At 35.1% G+C, this 24685-nt stretch overlaps 1 protein-coding gene across 8 annotated transcripts in view; it reads right to left on the bottom strand.

The window, feature by feature from the left end:
• PHF14 (PHD finger protein 14) overlaps window positions 1-24685 on the bottom strand; it is a 196197-nt gene that overhangs the window by 117500 nt on the left and 54012 nt on the right. For all 8 annotated transcript variants that reach the window (XM_030932734.1, XM_030932735.1, XM_030932736.1 and 5 more), the window contains 8 exons: window positions 23813-23950; window positions 16876-17022; window positions 15967-16237; window positions 15564-15670; window positions 13797-13892; window positions 11865-11968; window positions 9313-9444; window positions 236-404 (listed from right to left, as the gene is read on the bottom strand). In XM_030932734.1, the coding sequence (XP_030788594.1) occupies window positions 236-404; window positions 9313-9444; window positions 11865-11968; window positions 13797-13892; window positions 15564-15670; window positions 15967-16237; window positions 16876-17022; window positions 23813-23950 (1164 nt within the window). The remainder of the gene's footprint in view (window positions 1-235; window positions 405-9312; window positions 9445-11864; window positions 11969-13796; window positions 13893-15563; window positions 15671-15966; window positions 16238-16875; window positions 17023-23812; window positions 23951-24685) is intronic.

Below are 24685 nucleotides of genomic sequence, written 5' to 3'. Positions count from 1 at the left end.
ATGCTCTGGTGTGTTCATTATTATTATGCCTCCAACAAAATACAAACTACAAACACTCAGGTAAGCATGTGGTATATTTCATAATATAGAAAAAAAATTGTTAAGAGTAACCAATAGTAATATACATGTCTTTTTCTTTGACTTCTGAGTATACGTTCGCCCTGTGTCTTTCTCACCCTCTGAAATTTAGGCCTCAGAATTGTATGATGCTTATGATAAATAAAAAATAAACTACCGTATTTCTTATTGGAATCTTCTTGGGTTCTGGTGGCACATCCTGTGGAACAAATTTCACTGGTTCCTTAATCTGCCTCCTTGATCGTTTGGTTCCATCTGGTAGGGTTTCCATGGCCATGTCTGCTTCCATGTCACTGCTCCCTGCCTGGTCACATTCTGAGCACTGCCTACATAAACGGGAAAAATTTAAGTCATGTATTTATTATTATCTTGCGGCTTTAGCTATAGTTTTTATAAATACAAAATCCAGGTATATAAGAAGAATATATAAAAATATACACAGGTAATGTGATCACAGGGTACATAATGAAAAAACATTCAGAAACACTTCGAAGAGTGACTACTGTTAATATAATATTTAAGGCAATTTAATGTATCCTATAAGTATAAGAACATATTTAACAATGCTATATGTTTAAGTGAACCAACATGAGATTCAACACTGATTAAAAAGGTGGTTTTGTCAGCTGCAGTGGCTCACACCCATAATCCCAGCACTTCAGGAGACTGAGGCAGGATGATTGCTCACAACATAGTGAGACAACTGTCTTCACACACATACACACACACACACACACACACACACACACACACAAATTAGCCAGGTTTGGTGGCACACACCCATAATCCCAGCTACTCAGGAAGCTAACGTGAAAGGGTCACTTGAGCCCAGGAGATCAAGGCTGCAGTGAGCCATGATTGCAACACTGCACTCCAGCCTGGGTAACATGAGCAAGACCCTATCTTAAATAATAATAACAATTTACCTTTGGAAAGCATGACTTTTCTTTAAATGACATATACTGTGATATCTAAAAATCGAAGTCCTTCATGGACCCTAACACTACTCCTTGTCACAGTTATCATATCTTTTAATTGCAGTCAATGACAAGTTGTGCTGAATATACTACTTAAAGAAACTAAGTAGTAGTTTTAAAGTTAAAACCAGTTGTTAAAAGTAAATTTTTACTCATATTTTCTTCAAATGTAAAAGAATGATCAAAAGCAAATTCTCCAAAAGTTTGATAGTATTCTCTTAATAAAAATGATTATAATCTGTAAAAGTGTATTTGATATTGTTTGTATATATTTATAACAGTATCTTTGAATGTAGCTTATAATTCTCATAGAATTTTCAAAGATTTATGATTTGATTTCATCTTCCATCAATATTCACATCTTTCACTAATACTGTAAACTTATTAAACTAATATTTAATTGTAAAAGTGACAGCTTTAAATTTTGAACTCCAGCAACAGAGTTAAATACCAAATACCATTTGTTTTGTTAATGCAAAGATATTATTCCTAAAATACAAATGAATCCTTAATGTATTAATGTAAATATCTTAAAATTTCCAATTCTTTAAGAATAGGTTAGCAAAAATTTTAGCACTAGAAATTCAGTGAAAGCAAAACAAAAATGTACATAATCATGTACTACTCAGAAAACGTTTATGTATCTATTGCTACCCTTCATGTAACTATAGCTAGCACATTGTCCCCTAGATTGTCAGATTACCATCATAACAAAAATACAACTAAATGAATATACTAAATTGCTCCTGCATTTATCCCATATGAAAACATCAAGGACTGGTAAGAGAAAATACACTCCTTACAGAATCTCAGAATTGAAATGATAAGTATATTCTGACTTTATTAGCAGAACTGTGAAAACCCCAGAAATGTTAGATATTGTTAGTAACAATAAATGCAACAGCCTTCGAAACAGAGATGACTAGAGAAATTACCAAATTATACTACAAAAAGGCCCATTGCTTCACTTGTCAGCATTAAATTATAATCTTAATGCTACTTGATCATTTCTATCAGTTGAGTGAAATATAGACAAAGTTTCTCAAACAGTTCTAATTCACTTTTTTTTTTTTTTGAGATAGTCTGCAACCTCCACCTTCCCCTTTCAAGCGATTGATTCTCCTGCCTCAGCTTCCTAAGTAGCTGGGACTACAGGTGTGTGCCACCATGCGCAGTTAATTTTGGATTTTTTAGTAGAGACGGAGTTTCACTATATGTTGGCCACGCTGGTCTCAAACTCCTGATCTCAGGTGATCTGCCCGCCTCAGCCTTCCAAAGTGCTGAGGTAACAGGTGTGAGCCACCGTGCCAGGCTCTAATTTACTTTTAAAATATGTTGTTTGTCTATTTAAATAACAGGCAAACGTAACGTTATCTAAATCCCCTGGGTATAGAAGCAAGTACCTTTTTCAGATAAAACATTGTTTTGTTTTTTTAAAAAACTGAAATATTTCCTCTTTGCTTCTCTTTCAGTAGCTATTACCCTTGTCAGGACATTCTTTATTCTTATGTTCACTTCCATCCCCACTAAAACTAATACAGTTAGGGGACAAAGAAATTTGGCTCTCTAATTCCCAGAGAATAGAAATGTTATACCCTGAACACCACAAAACACTGAACAACTCAAAAAATCAAAACCAATGTAACTGCCAATGCAGAATATATCCATTCCTATTTCAAGACAACCGCCACATGATTGTTGCAGTAGACAGAGTCTACACTGAGTAGACTACAAGAGTATTATGGACATAATACTTCTTACCCATTCTTCAACAATCTATTAAACACTATAGCCTTCATCTTATAAATAGCCTTTAAGATATGTAAAAGTGTTTCTGCTACATCAATTGGTACACAAGATGCTAAGAAATAATACGTAAAGCCATGGCCTGTCTAACGAAATCAAGTAATTTTTTTTTTTTTTTTTTTTTGAGACAGAGTCTTGCTCTGTCGCCCAGGCTGGAGTGCAGTGGCATGATCTAAGGCTCACTGTAACCTCCATTTCCCGGGTTTAAGCAATTCTCTGACTCAGCTTCCCGAGCAGCTGGGATTACAAGCACCTGCCACCATGCCCGGCTAATTTTTGTATTTTTAGTAGAGACGGGGTTTCACCATGTTGGCCAGGCTGGTCTTGAACTCCTGACCTCATTGATCCACCTGCCTCACCCTCCCAAAGTGCTGGGAATTCAGGCATGAGCCATCATGCCCAGTCGAAATCAAATAATATTTTAAGGAAAATCATGATTATCTTTCCTAAAGTCAAATAAATACATACCGGGCTTCTTTCAATAATCCACTAAACTGCTATTATCTATTAATTTAGCTAAACTCACCTTAATCCTGTATATTGTTGCTTAACACACTGTATTAGAGAGTAGAGTCCTAAAATTTATAATTCCCAAGGACAATACTGAAGATAATCTTAACCTTTTAATTGATCCAAGTCAATTAAAAATTTAAAGTATAATAAAAATCCGTGTCAGGAATTTATGCAACAGAGTAACTTCCATGCTGAAATACTAAGAGGTTTTTCTCAATTCTTTTCCCTTCCTCCCTTCCTCTCCTCCCTCTTCCTCCCCTTCCCTCTTCCTCCCTCCCCCTCCACCTTATCCTCTCCCTTCCTTTCCTTCCTTCTTATCCACCCTCCCACCCTCCCTCTTTTTCTGTCTTTTTTGAGACAGAGTCTCACTCTGTCGCCCAGACTGGAGCGTATTGGCACAATCTCAGCTCATTGTAGCCTCAGCCTCCCAGGTTTAAGCAATTCTCTACCTCAGCCTCCTGAGTAGCAGGGATTACCAGTACCTGCCACCACTCCTAGCTAATTTTTGTATTTTTAGTAGAGACAGGGTTTCATCATGTTGGTCTTGAACTCCCGACCTCAAGTGACCCACCCGCTTCAGCCTCCCAAAGTGCTGGGATTACAGGTATGAGCCACTGCGTCTGGCCTTTTCTCAATTTTCTATACCTTCTATACGTTTCTAGCACCATACAACTACAACCTATAATCAGAATGATGACCCGATGGGATTTCAGAATCTTAGTTACTAAAGAAAAATGTTTAATAGCGCTTAGACGAGAAAGTGTACTAATTTAGGCCAGGCATAGTGGCTCACACCTGTAATCCAGCACTCTGGGAGGCCGAGGCAGGCGGATCATGAGGTCAGGAGATAGAGTCCATTCTGGCTAACACGGTGAAACCCCATCTCTACTAAAAATACAACAAATTAGCTGGGCGTGGTGATACTCGCCTATAGTCCCAGCTACTCGGGAGGCTAAGGCAGGAGAATTGCTTGAACCCAGGAAGCGGAAGTTGCAGTGAGCTGAGATGGTGCCACTGCACTCCAGCCTGGGCAACAGAGCAAGACTCCATCTCCGAAAAAGAAAAAAAAAACAAGAAAGTGTACTAATTTGGAGAATTTTATTCGTGTAAGTTAAAAAAAAATGATTTTATGAATCTTTAAATGCAATAAATCCAGTAACATTCCATATTCCAAATATTTCATGACTCTTTTCTCCTCCACAATTTATCTTTTTTAGTCATCAAGAACTCAGGATCCCACACCAGAGTTTTTTTTCTTATATCTAAGCTGTTGGCCATGTTTTCTCCTGTATTTAGAAAAAAGTCTTTGCCGGGCGCGGTGGCTCAAGCCTGTAATCCCAGCACTTTGGGAGGCCGAGACGGACGGATCACGAGGTCAGGAGATCGAGACCATCCTGGCTAACACGGTGAAACCCCGTCTCTACTAAAAATACAAAAACTAGCCGGGCGAGGTGGCGGGCGCCTGTAGTCCCAGCTACTCGGGAGGCTGAGGCAGGAGAATGGCGTAAACCCGGGAGGCGGAGCTTGCAGTGAGCTGAGACCACTGCACTCCAGTCCGGGCGACAGAGCGAGACTCCGCCTCAAAAAAAAAAAAAAAAGAAAAAGAAAAAGAAAAAGAAAAAAGTCTTGACAGGTGCCTACATAAAACTTTAAGAGGTGACTCAAATATCATTCTTCTCAGACAAGTAATACCTCAGTCCCTCCTACTTCTTCATTATGAGTATCTCTTTGAAGGGCAGAGGACAACATTTAACTCAATTTGTAAATTTTATTCTTTTTTTGTTTTGTTTTGTTTTGTTTTTTTGAGACGGAGTCTCACTCTGTCACCCGGGCTGGAGTGCAGTGGCCGGATCTCAGCTCACTGCAAGCTCCGCCTCCCAGGTTTACGCCATTCTCCTGCCTCAGCTTCCCAAGTAGCTGGGACTACAGGCGCCCATCACCTCGCCCGGCTAGACTTTTTTGTATTTTTTAGTAGACACGGGGTTTCACCATGTTAGCCAGGATGGTCTCGATCTCCTGACCTTGATATCTGCCCGTCTCGGCCTCCCAAAGTGCTGGGATTACAGGCTTGAGCCATGTAAATTTTATTCTTTTTGTAGTTATAATAACTGTATAAAACTTTAATAGCAGATATATGCCTATTAATTCATATACAGTAAATGCCCCATTCTAAAGCTGGAATTCCTACTAGAACTTAATGGGAAAAAGAGGTAATACAAAAAATTTAAATGAACAAATTATCAAGAAAAACAAAGGAAAAAACCTCTGTAAACTATTCCTAGAAGGGTTTGTGTTTTCTTTTCATCATAAAATAAACACAGACATATCCAAGGAATAAAAGGATATAGTATTACTCAATTCTCTGTTAAATAATGTGTTTCAGAATATTCTTCAAACAATTGGAAAAGGCAACACAAGTTCCAATCAGATGAATGGGGGCAGAAACATAACATTAGTGTTCTAAAATTAAGAGATGATTAACTATTTGAGCTACTCTAATAAATCAAGCCCTTACCATTTGTATCCTACCAAACATGTCTTAGAATTTAAGGCAGTGTGGAGAATGTATATTTTTAAAAACAACAACAAAAACTAAAATAACAAACTAAAAATGAGACAAAATGCATTTTAAATACTAGAAAGAGGTACAAACAAAATAGAACCTAGATCACACCAACACTAGCCTCTCTATTCCCTGTGGAATTCTTCACCCACATTTTAATATTATTCTTTACTAGCTTTTCACATCCCTGGCCCAACTTAAGAAGCCCCTAGGTTTTCCCCTCTCCTTCTCCTGGGCAGCAGAATATAATTCAAGAAAAATCAAATAATCACATTTACTTATGCACTAAACATTCTTGCTATACAGCCTCAGCAAGTCAGTTTGATTTTTCCACAGTAAGTTGTTACCAACCATCTGCTGTCTTCTCAAGAGCGCATCATTCCCAGGTCTTTTCCCTCTCAACAGACTCCTATATCACCAAAAAGTCTGAGCCTGTCCAACGTGAATTCACTCAACTTCCCAACCCTTCACCTGTAATTACTTCTGTATCTGTATCCATCTTTTCTTTGATATCACATGTCTTAACCTGCCCAGCACAGTCCACTGAACTCTGGGATGGACTGAACAGAAAGCATCTAAATCTAGAACTAGTGTCTCCATGAAAACAGTGCTGGTACTGGAAGAAAAGGCTGGATAGCAAGTGCTTCAATAGTCATTCGAGTAGAATATGATATCTGAGAAGGTAACAGATTGTATAGTAATTAATTCTAGGTACAGTTTGCTTACGGGGTATTTGGTAGTAAGGGTGTTACCACAGCCTTGCAGGACATAAAAATAGCAAAAATAAATATTCAGAAATGTTATACCAGAAGGACCATTCAGAAATGTTATACCAGAAGGACCTGTGGAAGTTTAAGCTGAAGACTAAGGCACAGTCATCAAATAAGAGTCCAGTAATAGGACCCTAGTCATAAAAGGAAATTTGATCACTAGAAACAAGGAGAAATTAAAGGACCCTTTCCCTTAAAAAAGGACTAGCAAGAACAAGGTAGAGTCTAAAGCAGATGTCAGAGATATGCTAGTAAATGTCTAACACTTGACCTTCTGGGGGGAAAGCCCTACTATGTAGTATTTAGTAATTTCTATAGTATAAATACTCCTAACCATGGCAATTTCAATTTCAAATTATCAACATGGCATCACAGAATATAGGATGGGGAAAAGGGTGTGTAGTAGCAACTATTGTAGGTTGAGCATCCCAAATCCAAAAATCCAAAATCTGTAGTGCTCCAAAATCCAAATCTTTTTTGAGCACTGACATTATAGTCAAAGAAAATGTTCACTGGAGCATTTCAGATTCGGATTTTCAGATTTGGGATACTCGACCAGTAGGTACAATGCAAATATTCCAAAACAAAAACAAAAGCACTTTGGATAAGGGATACTCAACCTGCATATCATTTTTTTCTACCATCCTGATACAATAGACTTAAATAACCTCAAGAGCATAGACAATAGTAAAATGTGACAAAATATTTAGAAAGTGTTAAGTTTTGAGTATTTATTATCTTTAATATAACTTCAAAAATAAACTGAAAATGTTAAAAAGCAAAAAGTAAAAACTGCCTCCCACATTTGAGGTACACTAAAGAAAAAACATAATTCTCTGAATCTTGCACGCTCCAAAATTAATACACTCAGTTAACTGCTAACCAAAGCTAAGTTGATCTTAGAGGCCAAAGGAAATGTGATCACGACAAACAAGAAGAAATTAAAGGCTTCACTATGCTACAACATTAACTTCTACTTTTACTTAAAAACCACTAACAGCAGTGAAAAGGCTCTAAGTTGTTTAGGCCCTTTTAGGAGTGCTCTCACTAAAACACCTCAGGCTATGTACATTATTTCTTTTCTTTCTCTTTTTTTTTTTTAATTTCAACTTTTATTTTAGATTTAGGGGATACATGCACAGGTTTATTACATGGGTATACTGCACGATACTGAAGTTTGGAATATGAATGATCCCTATCACTCAGGTAGTGAGTATAGTACCCAACAGTTTTTTCAAGCCTTGTTCCCCTACTGCCCTCCCCACTCTAGTAGGCTCCATCTTTATGCCCATGAGTATCCAGTGTTTAGCTTCCACCTGTAAGTGAGAACATGCAGTATTTGGTTTTCTGTTCCTGGGTTAATTCACTGAGTATAATGGCCTCCAGTTGCCCCCTTGTTGCTACAAAGAACATGATTTTACTTTTTTATTTTGGCTACAGAAACTCTCACACACTGGAAACCAGAGCTCGGCAGGTTGAGCAGTAACAGGAGGGTCCATAACTTCATTTAAGGAGAGAACTGCATATCTCCATATAAGTTCATGGCAAAACATCCTGGCTCTGGAGACTATCAAACTAACTTTCAATTTAAACACCCACCCAGGATGCTTATTAACATTGTTGGGATTTGAATATGCTATAGCAGTTTCTGAAGCACATAAATACCACAATAAATATATTCCACCTGTATTTCAAAAGAACAGGCCAGTATGATTATCTGAAAACAAGCTGATACAAAGAACACTATAAAAAGCAATCCTGTGAAAATAGTGAAAAAATTTCAGCTTCCTAATCAAATGAACAGAGGCAGCCTTAAGTGATAAAACAATGAGGTCAAAAAATATGCCTAATGTATTTGAGGAACACACACAACCTCTTGTAGAGATTAAAATTTAAAAATTTGGGGTTCACTCTTTTCTGAAACTGGAAAGGTTAAGGAACTTGTATATAAAGAATATTCATGTTCATTCCAAAGTTTTCCATTTCCTATATTCTCCTTCCTATAAGAAATCATTCTATTAAAATCTGAACATCTGTCCCTTTCTTAGAATAAAATTAAGGAAAGGACAAAACTCATTATAGATACTATAACCTTATCAAATGTCTGTAGTGATTAGATATGCCTGTTAATTTAAAAAATTCAGAAATGTTTATCAAATGTTTCTAGATTTCAAAGTATGGTTGGATTTCAATAATCAGCACAAATACCAAATACCAGAAGTAAAGCCTTTGACACTAATCTAAAAATAAGATACTAAATTGCAAGTAAAAGCATATGATGGCAAATTTTAGATAAATTCAATTTCAAAGTAACAATAAAGCATTTGAGAAATTCTTAACAATAAAACAAAAGAATTATAAGCAATGGACAGAATTCATGCCTTAAAGAAGAATCTATTGCTAAAATAATAGCCACGATTAATGAAAAATTCATTTCTCAAAAAAGCTGTTATAGATTTAGTCACATAATGCTATAATAAATATTGATGACAGTCAATTTTAAAATGTGCCAAATACTTTATTATGAACAAATGTAATATTTCACCTTATACTGATGAAACTAAGAGTAAATCAATTGAAACATCTAAATCTCTATTTGACTTACCAATAACTGTTTTTGGTCTTTCTTGGCATCCTTGTAAGAGGAGGATCCAGACATCCAAGGTGGTAATGTAGTTTACAGGTATCACACAATAAAAGAAGATGCTGATCATGGTTCTTCTTACAAATTCCACAACTTTTAATAAAGGCAGCAAGTAAAGATTTCAATAATAATTATCATAGTGAAACGCAGTTTCCTTATAGCATATTTTTTAAATTATAAAATTTCATCTTGATTTAATATTTCTTCTGTTGAGATAGACAATTTCTTTCATTAACACATCTTTTTACAATGTCAGTAACTGTTAGTTCTAAATACTTTTGAGAATGTTAAAAATAGCTTGGATCTGATATAAATTTAAATATTACTAGAGTCAAACCTTCTAAGGAATTACATATATAAGGTATTTATCCTCAACATCATATTAATTTTAATTTTAATTATTACTTAAAATCCATTTCACATTAGTTCACTTTTTTTCTAGACACATAAATTATAGAACAAAGTAAATTCCCAATTTTCTAAAACTATAAAAAAATTACTTCACAAACAGAATGTAGTTTATTTCCTACCATTAGTTGTAAACCCTTCAAAGAGTCTTCAACATGTAGATATACTACAAGTATACATGAGTCTCTTTTCAATATTGGATTTAGAGTCTTAAAAATACCATCCTGGCTAACACTGTGAAACCCCGTCTCTACTAAAAAATACAAAAAACTAGCCGGGCAAGGTGGCGGGCGCCTGTAGTCCCAGCTACTCAGGAGGCTGAGGCAGGAGAATGGCGTGAACCCAGGAGGCGGAGCTTGCAGTGAGCTGAGGTCCAGCCACTGCACTCCAGCCCAGGTGACAGAGTGAGACTCCGTCTCAAAAAATATATATATACTAATTAAATTCAAAAGTAAAAAAATTAAACACACACACACTATATATATATACACACACACACACATCAATTGATATTTCTTGCAAAGATTATGAAATTTTGTGATTGTTACTATTATTTTAGGATTTTTTGGTTTCTCAGAAATCTAACTTCTCTTATGCAAAAAGGCAATTTAACTACACCTGTGTACACAAGTACCATCACCTGAAAATCTAAAGTATATTTATATTTGGAAAAAGCAATGATGGTTATGTTTTTTTTTTTTTTTTGAGACGGAGTCTCGCTCAGTCGCCCTGGCTGGAGTGCAGTGGCGCAATCTCGGCTCACTGCAAGCTCCGCCTCCTGGGTTCACGCCATTCTCCTGCCTCAGCCTCCCAAGTAGCTGGGACTACAAGCGCTCGCCGCCACACCCGGCTAATTTTTTTGCGTTTTTAGTAGAGACGGGGTTTCACCGTGTTAGCCAGGATGGTCTCGATCTCTTGACCTCGTGATCCGCCCGTCTCGGCCTCCCAAAGGGCTGGGATTACAGGCTTGAGCCACCGCGCCCGGCCAGGTTTTTTTTTTTTTTTTAATACTCCTAGAAAAAAAGTCACACACATACACACTTAAAAAGCCGAAATAAATAAATAAAAAACCAGTACCTGGTCTCAGTAAAAAAGAAAAATCGCTTAAAATATATTCTGAAACAAAAACAAATTGTAGTCATAAAAGTCAGCAGCATAGTGATATTGCCTGATGGTTCCAAATGAACCAACCATGTTTGAAAAAGCTGGCCTGAGAATGTGCTAATGTTCACATTGTACACTAATACAATGTGGGCTTTCCCCACGTTTCAAGGAAGTTATTTGCTATTACTTGTAGAGGGAGCCTCCAACCAAAAAAAAGAAGGTAGTTATGGAGATTGATACTGTTGTTATTGCTACTATTTCTGAGAAAGAAATTTTGAGAAGAATATTTATGTACTTACACATGCATAACATATATGTATGCATACACATGGATAAATATACACACACATACAAAAACACTAGCATCTTTTAAACTTCTCTCACTTAATCAATATAAATTATTTGGGAAAAAGTGAGATCGTAACCTATTTATGGAAAGAAGTCTTGACTACAATAAACTTACTATAACGGTGAACACTGAAAATACTGAGCAAAGAAAGTAAAAAAACAAAAATACTTATGCAAACAAAGTGATTGCAACTGAGCGTCAAGAGAAAAAAAAGTGTAGAACCTCAAAACTAAAACTTATCTTCATTATCCACTATCTACAAAGGCAATAGATTCATTCTATACATGTATATGACACCTATCACTATCTATAAAACAAACTCTATGATTCATTCAAGTAAAATAAAATACAAATGCCCATCTGTCATATTGTTTTAATTATTTAAGACAATAACCACAATGTTATCTAAAGTAATTATCCAATTCCCCAAAGAGTACTGCTCATTTCCATAGAGTTTAGGTTAAAACAGCAACAAAAATCCCCTCTATCATTCAAACTGGAATGCATCTTTGATGAAATGAATTTCAAATGCACTTAAATTCTGCTATGGACATAATTCATTCTCAAATATTTGCAGGATCTTCTTTCTAATAAGTATCAGTTTAAAAAAATAACACAGTATTATTCTATCACTATTAATTTCATTACTTGCCTATAAAGTACTGCAGGAAGAGTAGATGTCTTTTGTGTGCCTCCTTCTTTTTTACTTGGTTTTCTCTCCTTGGGGGCTCGCAAAATTGCCGGTATATTCAACTTCTATTGATTTGAACAAATGTAGTACATATTGTTTTAAGAAAGAAATAAAAGCAACATTTTCCTCTAATTGCCACTCAAGCTAAGTAAATATAGTAGGATTGTTAGGGGAAAATCTGCCTTACCAGTTATTACATTGGCAAAAAGGATTAAAATGAGCTTTCTTCTAATAGTTATTTGCATTAGAAATCTATAATTACAGACTTTCATCAATTTTCAGTGGTACACTAAAACATAAAAATTAAACTTCTACTTCAGCTTTGAAAGACAAAGACATAGGTAGGAGGTTTAAAAAAAACACACACACACACAGAACACTTGACAAAAAGAATATTGAGGCCGTTTATTTTCTTCAGCACCCCAGCTATATTGGTGCTCCATAGGTTAATTAGAAAAATTATCTTATTGGACCAAACTCTCCAACAAAGCAAGTGAGATTCTCTTTGGGTTTCTACTAATCTGTAGTATGCTGGCTTCTCAGACAGCAACCATCTATCAAAGTCATTTCTCAGTGGCCTGGTGGGCCCACATCTGTTCAACCAACTGAAAAAAAAAAGTGTCATGCAAGCAGTATAAATGAATTCTACTTGGGCTGTGTATTTTACATTTGCAAAAGGAAATTTGCAAACCTCTGTTAAAAGTCTTTTAATAAATGAAACTGTGTTTTATGATAGATAATACTTTAAACAGGAGATTCTTCCGAGAAAAACTTGCAAATCAAGCCAAAAGATAATGCTAGCTTGGCAAATAAACTAAAGCCTTATATTCAACATTAACTCCTCCAAATATTAACTATAAAACACCATCATCTTCCAAAAATCCATCAACCAACCTAATACCAGGGACCAAGGCTGATCCTCCCAGAGGCAACTACTAATTCTCACCTTCTAAAACATTCTTTATGATACAAGCCACATACATTCTTTTCACATAAAGCATCTTCAAAGCTGGTATAGCACAGTACAAATCAGTATGTATCACTTCATAAAATATCTACACAAGCTGTGTGACGAATTTGACTCTCTATAAACCTCTAAAACAAGTATAATGAAAAATATCTGCTCGAAAAGCTCCTTCACAAATAAAACTACTTTTTAGTGAAAGGACCACAAACAGTGGGTCTCCATCATCCTTAAAAAATATAATTAAAAATATTTGTTAAAAACTTAATTTATCAATTATATACACAGTACCAAAAAAGGCATTCAAAGAAATCCATCTAAAAATAATTATTCAACACCAAAAACTTTAACAGGCTAAAGGTGTTCATGAATAAAGTTTTTTAAATAACTACGATCACAGCTACTGTTAAAGGGGAAAAAATACATTTTAACATAAAAGGTTAAATAACCATCTCTTATACAGCTGAAAACCAAATTAACATAAAAATGAATATCTCTAGTTTGCCTTTTTAAATTTTAAATTATACATCCAAAGAACAGAAAATAAAATACAGCATAAGAACAGGAAAGAAAAAAATGTGGCAAAGAATCTAAAACTGCTAAATTAAAAGAAAGAAGAATGTATTAGGAAAAACTCATGCTTCAAGTCTTAAGCTTCATCACAAATGACAGGTCAATCAGTTAGAGCAAATGAAAAAATTTTGCACACAAAATAGCTGTTGAAACAACCAAATTAAACTAGAGGTTTTCAGTACGCAGCTTCCAATGCTCTAGGTGTATTTCAAGCAGAAATCATTATCCCAAAGGATTAGGCCTTGATCAAACAGAATTATTCGGTTAGTCAAATGACAGTTGTATCAAAAATCTGTTCTTTGAAAATCATATAGAGAGCAAGAATTGAAGGAGACAGCAATTGGAAAGAAACTAACCTGCCCTGTGATTCTGCCTAGTAAAGCCCATATTCCTTGTCCTTCACTTCGAAGTTTTCCATTCAGGTTTTGTAGTTCTTCTAAAGATTCACATAGCTACAAAGTAAGTCAAATTAGTAAAGTTCATTAAAATATCTGACAATTTAAGAAATATCCACATTTCTATTCTACTCTCTATATATATAATTTTTTTTTTTTTTTTTTTTTTTTTTTTGAGACACAGTCTTACTCTGTCGCCAGGCTGGAGTGCAAGTGACATGATCTCAGCTCACTACAACCTCCACCTCCTGGGTTCAAGCAATTCTCCTGCCACAGTCTCCCAAGTAGCTGAGACTACAGGCACGCATCACCACACCCAGCTATTTTTGTATTTTTACTAGAGACAGAGTTTCACCATGTTGGCCAGGATGGTCTTGATCTATTTTTTTTTTTTTTTTTTTTGAGACAGAGTCTCACTCTGTCGCCTAGGCTAGAGTGCAGTGATGCAATCTTGTGTCACTGTAACCACCACCTCCTGGGTTCAAGCGATTCTCCTGCCTCAGCCTCCCGAGTAGCTGGGATTACAGACGCCCTCCACCACACCCAGCTAACTTTTGTATTTTTAGTAGAGACAGGGTTTTGCCATGTTGGCCAGGCTGGTCTCAAACTACTGGGACGGTCTCAATCTCCTGACCTTGTGATCCACCCGCCTCGGCCCCCCAAAGTGTTAGGATTACATGTATGAGCCACTGTGCTCGGCCTCCATATATCCATATATTTTTAATATATTCAAGCCACAATACCACTGAAATACAAGGCTATCCAATTATTCAGCAGTATTTGTTGCTGTAAGCATTTTATTTTCTGCTGACATTTTTACTAATGATGATAACTAGGTTTATACCTGCTTTTCAGTGTGCTATATAACATCACATTCTGCTAACTAATCCTTGTGATTCTATCAAGATGTATTTCCACTATTTTCCCAATGAAAAAAACTAAGAATCACAGAGTTTTTGTGAGTTGGCCAAGATCACAGAACTAGCAAGAATCCCCAGGTCCTCTGAATCTAATTCTAAGTACTCTTTTTACTACACAGTGTAGCTGATTATTGGAAACGTACTTCCTACTCTTTATGACTTAAAATGTTTTCTAACAATAAGTCAATACCCGTTTTATATGTCAAGTTATACTGGGTATGACATTTTAACCATATTTTGCTTTTATAAGATATTTCTTTTTGAATCTTTTCTCATTAGGATGAAGAGGTTACATGAAAATTCAAATTTGGAAATTTTTATTCCAAACATTATAATATAATTCAAGATAAATAATAATTTAAAGAAAAGTTTCTAAATTTTCTACAAACTTAGAAAGTGAATCTCTCTAGCAATGTTTATTGGTTAGAAATAGAGAATAGAGTCAGTTGAGTTGGCCTCACACCAACTGTGTGACTTGACTACTTGTGTGAACCTGGGCAAATTATTTAACTTCTTCAGGATTCAGTGTTCTCCCTGAAAATGGAAGCAATGATTATAACCTACACTATAAAGTTAAGCTGAGAATTAAATAATACATGTAAACAGATTAAAATGATGCCTGGCACACAAAGTGCTCAGAAAGAGATGGTGATGATAATGAAGCTAATAAGGAGTCGGAGTTATAGGGAAGAGCCTAAGAGCTCCAGAAGAATTTAAAAATAAAACATAAAAGAAATGCCATACAATCACAAAAGAAATCATCACTAAGATCTATCACATTATGTTGCATATTTTGTAGCTAACTTACCTTATTATATTCTACATGAAGCTTTTCTTGTTCATTCTCTAATTTATCTTTTATATTCTTTTGTTCAGCCATATTTTCCTGAATTTGAATCATGCGCATATTTCTCTCTATTTAAATGAAATATCCAATTTTACTTTAGTAGGAAGTAAAAACTGACATAGGAAGAAACTAGCCATAAAGATGATCACACTGATAAACCTACATAGTTTAAAACTTAAAAGTATATTCACAAATAAATGAACCTAGCATTTTGTAAAAATCCACAACATATTAGGAGAATAAACATTCCTCTATGATATATGTAGTATGGCTAATAAATTTCTAAAAATTAACAGTATATCAAGTACTTTCATTAACAAATTGTTCTCAGTGAAACTGTGCATGTATCAGTGTCTATACTGACCAAAATAATAATTCACAAAATCTGCAGTGAGAGCTGGTTGCTTATGCTTTCTCCTTCCATCCACACTAGAACTAGTATCTGAATTGTCCACTGGAAAGATATCTGTACTGATCCCCATGAGTTCTGCTTTCCGCATAAGTTTACGAATAGCTGAAGCACTACTGGTGAGTGGTCTGGGCAATTTTTCCCTTGGAACCCAGGCCTGGGGTCTTGTAGATCGAGCTAGTTCTGCTTTGGCACGATACTGCTGAAGCCGGGCATTGATCCTTGCCTATAAAAGAAATGTATTCAAATTTTAAAAGGTAATAAAATGAAACATGTTCCTTACGATTTTTACATTGATTTTTATTCCCATGTTTACAGAAAGATAATCAGAACTTCTTATACCAAGGCAAATTATAGGTATGAATGATCCTTAAGGTATACTGTATAATTTTTCAGTTACAATAAACTATATCTGCCCCTAGTAATAACTGTCCTAACTTATAATCAGAGTTTGGAGAAACTAATTTAATTAAGCTGAAGTTTCTCTTCTTAATAACTGCTATTGTCTCTATAGATTTAATGTATATAAAATTATATTTTAAATATTGGCAAACTGACCAAATCCTTTGAACAGACTGAAATAAGATGTAGTCAATATATTGCACTGATAGAGTAATTTCCTCAAAGTCACATTTTTCAATGTAAAAGTATACTTTATAAAGGACTGCTCTGTTTGACTAAATGAGGAGTACTGTATTCAGCCAAAAATTATACTCACTATGTACCTTAATCACAATCCACTTCCTAGGTAACTAACCAAACTTCTTATTATACTTCACATGTCACTGGAAAACACACATGAGATGTAAAATCCACACATAACCTTAAAACAAAAACACACAGGTTTTGATATGAATCCCATACCTGTGCTTCTGGTGATAGTTGCTTCTCTCTCTCTTGCAAAGACATTTTACAATAGGACTGTAGAGCCAAGTAGTTTTTTCTCTTCCACTTTCTGTCTAATCTATCTGCATGTTGCTTACAATAAGCAAAGAATGGATCTGCTATATCCTATACAAAAAAAGCGCAGAAAAATAGTGAACATTTGTAGTCCGAAGAGTCATAAAAGACCTAACACAAAAGAATATTACTTGCTTTTCAAAGAATCTACCAGTGCTAGTTACGTCTAATAAATCACAAAAATAATTTTTATAATGATAAAATTACTTCTTTAGAAACTTAATCTTGTATATCAACTTCAAATTACCAACAACTTTTTTCTTTAAAGGGCCTGTGGGTTTAAAGATATTGAAATCAAATATAATGTATTATTTGGGTATACTTGTATAGTAGCCCTTCAATATCCATGGGGGACTGGTTCCAGGACCCCCCAAGGAAACCAAAATCTGTGGATGTTCAAGTGTCTTATGTTAAATGGTGTGGTATTTGCATCTAGTTTACATGCATTCTCCCATATATTTTAAGTAATCTCTACATTACTCATAATACCTAATATACAAATGTAAATATGCAAATAGTTGTTACACTGTATTGGTTTTATATTTGTATTCTTTTTTATTATGCTTTTATTTTTCCAAACATTTTCGATCTGCAGTTGGTTGAATCTAAGAATGTGTAATCCACAGACACGGAGGGCTGGCTGTATTTTTTTTAAAAATCACCATTTAAAACAAATAGGATTTTAATACTCTTAGGTAGGAATAATCATTAAATATTAAAGTTATGCACACATAAACTAATATTGCAAAACAACAATATTCGACTAGCCAACAAGATAAGTGTGGCATTTCTAACTGGCTAACAATGGACAGATTCTACTGAGGATAAAAATAGAATTAAGGGGCAGGTGCAGTGGCACACGCCTGTAATCCCAGCACTTTGGGAGACAGAGGCAAGCAGGTCACATGAGGTTGGGAGTTCAAGACTAGCCTGGCCAACATGGCAAAACCCTGTCTCTACTAAAAGTACAAAAATTAGCCAGGCACAGTGGCATGTGCCTGTAATCCCAGCTACTAGGGAGGCTGAGGTAGAAGAATTGCTTGAACACAGGAGGCAGATGTTGTAATTAACCGAGATTGTGCCATTATACTCCAGCCTGGGTGACAGAGTGAGACTCTGTTTCAAAAAAAAAAAGAATTCAGAAATTCCAAGCCTTGTCAATAAGAAAAATTAAGTTATGCCCTTAACTCTTTTCCTAAAAACTCAAATGGAATTACAGCTCTCTCATAGCCTAACAGTACATCTTCATTCAGAAAAAGTAATGTACAAAAAAGAGGATTTATTCTATCAAAAACAACTTGTAAAGATGCAGTCCAAAAAAGTAATGTACAATGTAATTGTTAACAAAACAAGTGGATATTCATTCTTTATGTCTGTCCCAAAAGGGAACAGTAAACATAAGCTATTAGTTTTTCTCTAAGATATGTCAAGTGTCTCTAAGTAGAGTTTTACAACCCAAAGAGAAATGGTAACACTATCAAGGAGAGACATATAATAGAAAGAAAAAAAAATCTAATGTGTCCTTAATATTAAAAAAAAAAAAAAAAGCATATGAGGCAGTTCTGTAGTGTGGTATCTACAGATGTCACAGTACAGCAATGTGTATCACAGAATTTGAAGACATAAAAACCTGGATACAATCTTGGCTCCACCATTTACTGGCTATGGGACTTCAAAAAATTGCTTAACATCTCTGGGCCTCAGTTACCACATTAGTAAAACAGGGTTTACTTATAATTTCTTCATATAGCTTTAAAAATAAAATACAAAAATTTAGTTAGGAGACTACATTAACACATACAAACAGCTGCTTTCTCATGACATGCTCTAAATCTTGGTGAAAGAGATGTTTAACAGAAATAAAGATTATACTGAACCTCAGCCCAAATGCCCAGATCTAGGTAATTATTCTAATGTTTCAAAGTAAATGAGGTTGAAATTGAGTCATTAGAGATAGGGTTCACGCTTGCATAGGTGAGTTAAGCATTTGGACCAAGACTCTGACCTAAGAAAAACCTCAATACTTCCTATGGCAGAAACTACTGTCTTACAATATCTATTCTTCCCATTAGTACTAGAACCCTATGAGTTTTTTACTGGGCATATGGCTACCCTGCTAGAAACTATCTGGTCCAGCCTCCCCACAGCTAGATGTGGCCATGTGATTAAGTTCTGGCCAATAAGTGGTATGAAATTCCCAGACCATGCTCTTGAAAGGAAGCTGCCTACTCTTAACCTCCTCTTTGCTACTTCCAATGAGGAAGAATCCAGTCAAGATGGTGATAAACCATCTCTGACTGTGTAGGAGAGTGCAACAGACTAAAGGAAGGTGAAGCAGGAAGAAAGAAGGGAACTAATCCCTGGAACCAAACTCCCCTCAGTATCCAATCAGTCTAGAATTGTTTATTAGAGTGAATTCAACTTCTTCGTTTAAGCAACTTGTTATTTGGTTTTGTTAAACCAGTCAAAATAGTGTCCTAATTAATTCATTGGTTGACATGGAATATCCCTTCAACCTGCTTAGAGAAATGGAGCTTTCAAGATCCTACTCCCAAAGTAAGATGTAAAGGGAAAGACATGTTTCTGAATATCTACCATGAAATAAGCACATGTGCTTTTGTATATATTATCTCTTCAACCTTCACGACTACCACATGAGGTGGGTTCTACCATTTTAATATCAATTTTATGGATAGAAAACTGAAAGCCAGAGAGGTTAAGTTGCTGAACCAAGACCTATGTCCAGTATGTAAGATCCATCTTCCTTAGCCATTACCTGACTGTCATCAGATTCATTTAAGGAGGTTTCTAAATAGAGGTTACTAGAGCCCAACTCTGCAAATTCTGATTCAGTAGATCTGAGGCAAGTGCCTTAAATGCAAATGCCTTGAGAAGGAGTAACAATCGACATAAATGGGTGTAGGAGACCTAAAAGATGCTAAAAAAGAAATAAGACAAAAATGAATGATGAGAGACAGTTAGTAAATGGTGAGGCCTGTGAGAACTTAGAGCCTGTGGCACACTGGAATGCCCCCCCAAAGGCATTCAAATTCAAGGTTTTTTTTTTTTTAACTCTATTCCTAACGAACAAAATCCATCTATGGATTAAGTTTAGCTTGTGGGCCTCTAGATGGCATGATTTGGTCCAGAATCTTAAAATCTTTTTGCTTGTTTGTTTGTTTTTTCTTTTTAAACAAAGCTCCCTGGGTAAAACTGACATAGCAGATCAAAGTTATATAAACTGAAAGAAGACACAGCTTCAGTCATGTACATGGAGAACCACCTGGCACTTGTAAAAACAGTATATTTGAAGAACATACATACACTTTATTGGTATCTTAATAGTAAAATTGATGTGTTTATTGAAACAAGAAACATTTAAATACAGTAATAACCTAATGGCATATCAAACTTACCCTCTCAATTATGCACTATCAATATTCTTGTCCACCCCACCTCTGTCATATATGCTGTAACAGAATGAAATCTTGAACTTCTGGGCTCTGCAATCCTCCCGCCTCAGCCTCCTTAGTAGTTAGGACTATAGGCACACACCACCACACGTGGCTAATTTTTACATTTTGTGTAGAGATGGGGTCTTGCTATGTTGCCCAGGCTCATCTCAAAATCATGGCCTCAAGAGATCCTCCTTGGCTTGGCCTTTCAAAGTACTGGGATTACAGGTGTGTGCCACCGCACCCGGTTTTATATTGTTTAAAATATAATTTTCTACATAACAGAGTACAGCAATGTTCAATAGCAGCAAATTATATCTTAATTACGGAAGAAACTACCATATGGCTTACTTAGACTATAAGTAACTTTAGACTATATAACGTAAAACATAGTAACATAAGTTGTAGTCAGCATAACTGAGCCTGCGCAATAGCCCAGTATTTTTTTACTTAGTTATTTAAATTTTTTAGAGGTGGGGTCTCACTCTGTTCCCCAGGCCGAGTGCAGTGGTGAGAACATAGTGCAATGCAGCCTCGAACTCCTGGGTATATGTGATCCTCCCACCTCAGCCTCTCCAGTAGCTGAGACTACAGGCACCATCACATCCAGCAAATTTTTTTTTTTGTAGAGATGGGGTCCTGCTATGTTGCCCAAGCTGGTCTCAAACTCCTGGCCTCAAGCAATCCTCTGGCCTTGGCCTCCCAAAGTGTTGGAATTACAGGCATGAGTCACTGCACCCAGCCCTAAAGTTCATTTTTTAAAATAAGATGTTGTGTCATAACATGGTTTTAAATATCCTTCTAATAAAGCATGTTGTGTCATAACATGCTTTGACTATTCTAAATAAATCTGGAATATTCACAAAGTAGATGAAAGAGAATAGAAATTTCACATGGATTCTCACCAATGAGATAAAGGACTATGTCAGAAGGCTATATACAAAGTCATAAAAAAATATAGAAAGGTATACAATGTCATCAGATGAAACTGATATGTTTATTCTATTTTTCAACCTTTTTTTAACAGCCTATATAAAACCACCACAAAAAAGTAGTAAATCCAATTTGATATAGTCTTTAAAAAAGTTTCCTAGAATGTCTAAAGAATATAAAATGGAAATAGAAGGCAAGATATGCTCACAAACACAGATCTGTTTTAGTTTAAAATGTGTTTCTTAATTTTAAATGCTATTACATTACATAAATCCTTATGTACACAAGTACAACCATCTAGAAATAGACAAGACCTTCATTTTAACAGAATGATTACTGTCAAATGCAAACTTCATTAATACTGATTCATGCAATATCCTGGGTTTTGGAACATCATTCAGAAAATATTTAGAATTTTCTAATTCTCTGTTCATAACAAGAAACCAGGAACATGTATATGTAAATATGCTTTAAATCATTTCCCCCATAACAACAGCACACTGAGTAAGGCAGTGAATAGGGAGAAAAGTTGCATTTTATTATTCCAGCATCCAGGGCTCCCACCTAATTAATCAAGGGACACAGCAAGGCAAGGAAGATGCCTCAGGTCTAATTCTCACATCCTAATGTATCTATTTCCCTGTAAATTTCCCCAAATTAGCTTATAGGTAAGATGTACAGACCACAGACTGTAAACTATGTAGCTTAATACTGTGTTTAGTTTCATTTAATTTGCATGCCTTTAGAAGGAGATGCACTCTCCAAATCCCATAAACTATATTACACCCCACTGTCCCAAACATGGCTGCTTCACACATTTTTGTTAATTAACTAGCTGCCATCTTGCCAAAAATGATGACATATGATGTTGTGCAAAGTAATCCAAACTACCATAGTAAAAAAGAAAGCTCTCCACTGGCTCCAAAGAACCCTACTAACTGCAAAGCCCAAAGGACAACTAATCTTATCCTACATATTCTCTGATCCAAGTATTTACCTAGTATTTAATCTGGTCCTCTAAGTCTTACCTGTATTGCCTTCTTGTACTTTTGTCCACCATCCTGAGTTGTAGCTATGAGGAATCCAGATTACCCTACTGTATAATTATAACTCTATGGCTACCTAGTGGCTGAGAAGATGCTCATTGTTCATCTAGTAGCCTTCATCAAAGTATAACTCCTTAAAATTAAGAGACTGGAACAGCTGTATGTATCAAAAACAGCTACATGTATCAAAAATACAATTCCTATAAGATTTGTTTATTCATAAAATACATCCTTCACATTTTTTCCTACAAATTTTCTTCATCAGAGTATCTTTGCTTATTTTCTGGAAATGAAATAAATGTACTAAGATAAAATCTCAGCACAATAAGCAAAATTTACCCAATAAAAGAAAAAACATAACAAGGAGAGGCTTAGATTATTACCATAAAGCCATCATGAATATACAATAAAAATTATTAAATAAACAGTCTTTACTATATGAGCTTAAAGAATGAACTGAACCTGCTCACGATTCGTTAACATTCTTAAAAATTACTGCGGACCCTAAAGAGTTTATGTGAGTTATATTTCAGACGGTTACCATATTAAAAATTAAAACTGAAAAATTTTTGCAATATTCATTAATTTATTTTAAACAAAGGGCCCATTACAGAAGCATACACTTTTACTAAAACAAATACAATTCACATACACACAAAAATTTAGTGAGGAGAGTGGCACTGTTTTACATTTTTGCAAATATCTAGACATTAGTCTAGATAGCTGACATAAAAAAAGGTAGCTGGGTTCTCAAAATTGTTTCCATATTCAGTGGGTTCTATTGTTATACTGTATGTAATCTCTGGAAGTCTCCACTAATACTCATGAAAGAACAGAGTTCAGAAAAGTAAATAACATTTTAGAGTGTAATGAAAATAGTTTTAAACTCAGACTACTTGAACAAATCTTAACGAGTCCCCAAAACACTGAAAACAACTGTTTAATGTAAAGACAATAAATCTGAAAGGAATATTATGGAATTAAAAATAACAGTAAAGAGATAGTAACAGAGATACTGAAGACACAGTAATGATTTTACTTAAATAAAAATAGAGCAAGGTTACTCAAATACAGTTTCAGATTCGCGTATAAAATATGCCTTTTTTAAAACTATAATTCATGGTGCTGAAATGCTGACATTTTAATGCTTTAAGACAATTTGAATTATCTTTCATTTTATCAGTCAGATCTCACTATAAAAATTTTAATGTTTTCCAAATGTCTGACTAGCTTTAAGACTGACAAAACTCATAGAGATTCACTCTTAAAGTTTTAGAAAAGTGATCCCGGCAACAACTTTAAAAATAAATGTTAAAATTTCTTTTATTATTTATACTTGTTATAGGACATAGAGTCAAAAAATGTCCTGTGAACATATTTACCAACTATGGGTTTAAATAAATCTACCTCTTCCGCTGCTGCCTCTGAAAGCAGACCTTCCTTCTGAGCACAGGTCACATGGAAATAGGCTCTGCACATCCCTGCATCACAGCTGATGCAAACTCCAGTTCTAGCAAAGCGAGGGTCTTCACAAAAGCTACACTCCTACAACAAAGAAACAGAAAAACTCTCAAAGCAAACTTATTTCCAGACTAAAGACTGCATTCTCATACAAAGCATCCACTAAATATTTAAAATGTTAAATACAAATAGTGAACCAATTATGTACCAATACAAACAATAACTGTAGGTGAGCCAAGAGTTTATATGAAAAAACATAATTACCTATATGGTTCAAATCAAAATTCAACTAATTTAATGGTAATAACAAATAATAATACAACCATAATTAAAATTATTTGAGGATTTACTATGTGCCAGTCACTATTCTAAACACTTTACATATACAGACAGTACCCAGTTTACAATCGTTCCACTTTTAATTTTTTAACTTTACAATGTTGCAAAAGCAATACACACTCAGCAGAAACCACACTTTCAGTACCCATACAACCACTCTGTTTTCCATTTTCAGTATAGTATTCAATAAGTTACATGACATAGTTAACATTTTGTTATAAAATAAAGTTTTTTGTCAGATGATTGTGTTCAACTGAAGGCTAATGTAAGTGTTCCAAGCATATTTAAGGTAGGCAACACTAAGCTATGCTCATTAGGTTAGGTGTATTAAGTTAATTTCAACTTAAAATATTTTAAACTTACAATGGATTTATCAGGATGTAAACCCATCATAAGTCAAGGACTCTATGTATAAATATATGTACTCATTAAACACAACTACTATGAAGAAGAGGTACTATAACTATTCCCATTTTACAC

The sequence above is a fragment of the Rhinopithecus roxellana genome, chromosome 6 (assembly GCF_007565055.1).
Source record: "Rhinopithecus roxellana isolate Shanxi Qingling chromosome 6, ASM756505v1, whole genome shotgun sequence".
NCBI lineage: Eukaryota > Metazoa > Chordata > Mammalia > Primates > Cercopithecidae > Rhinopithecus > Rhinopithecus roxellana.
This window is presented reverse-complemented; position numbering and strand designations above follow the sequence as displayed.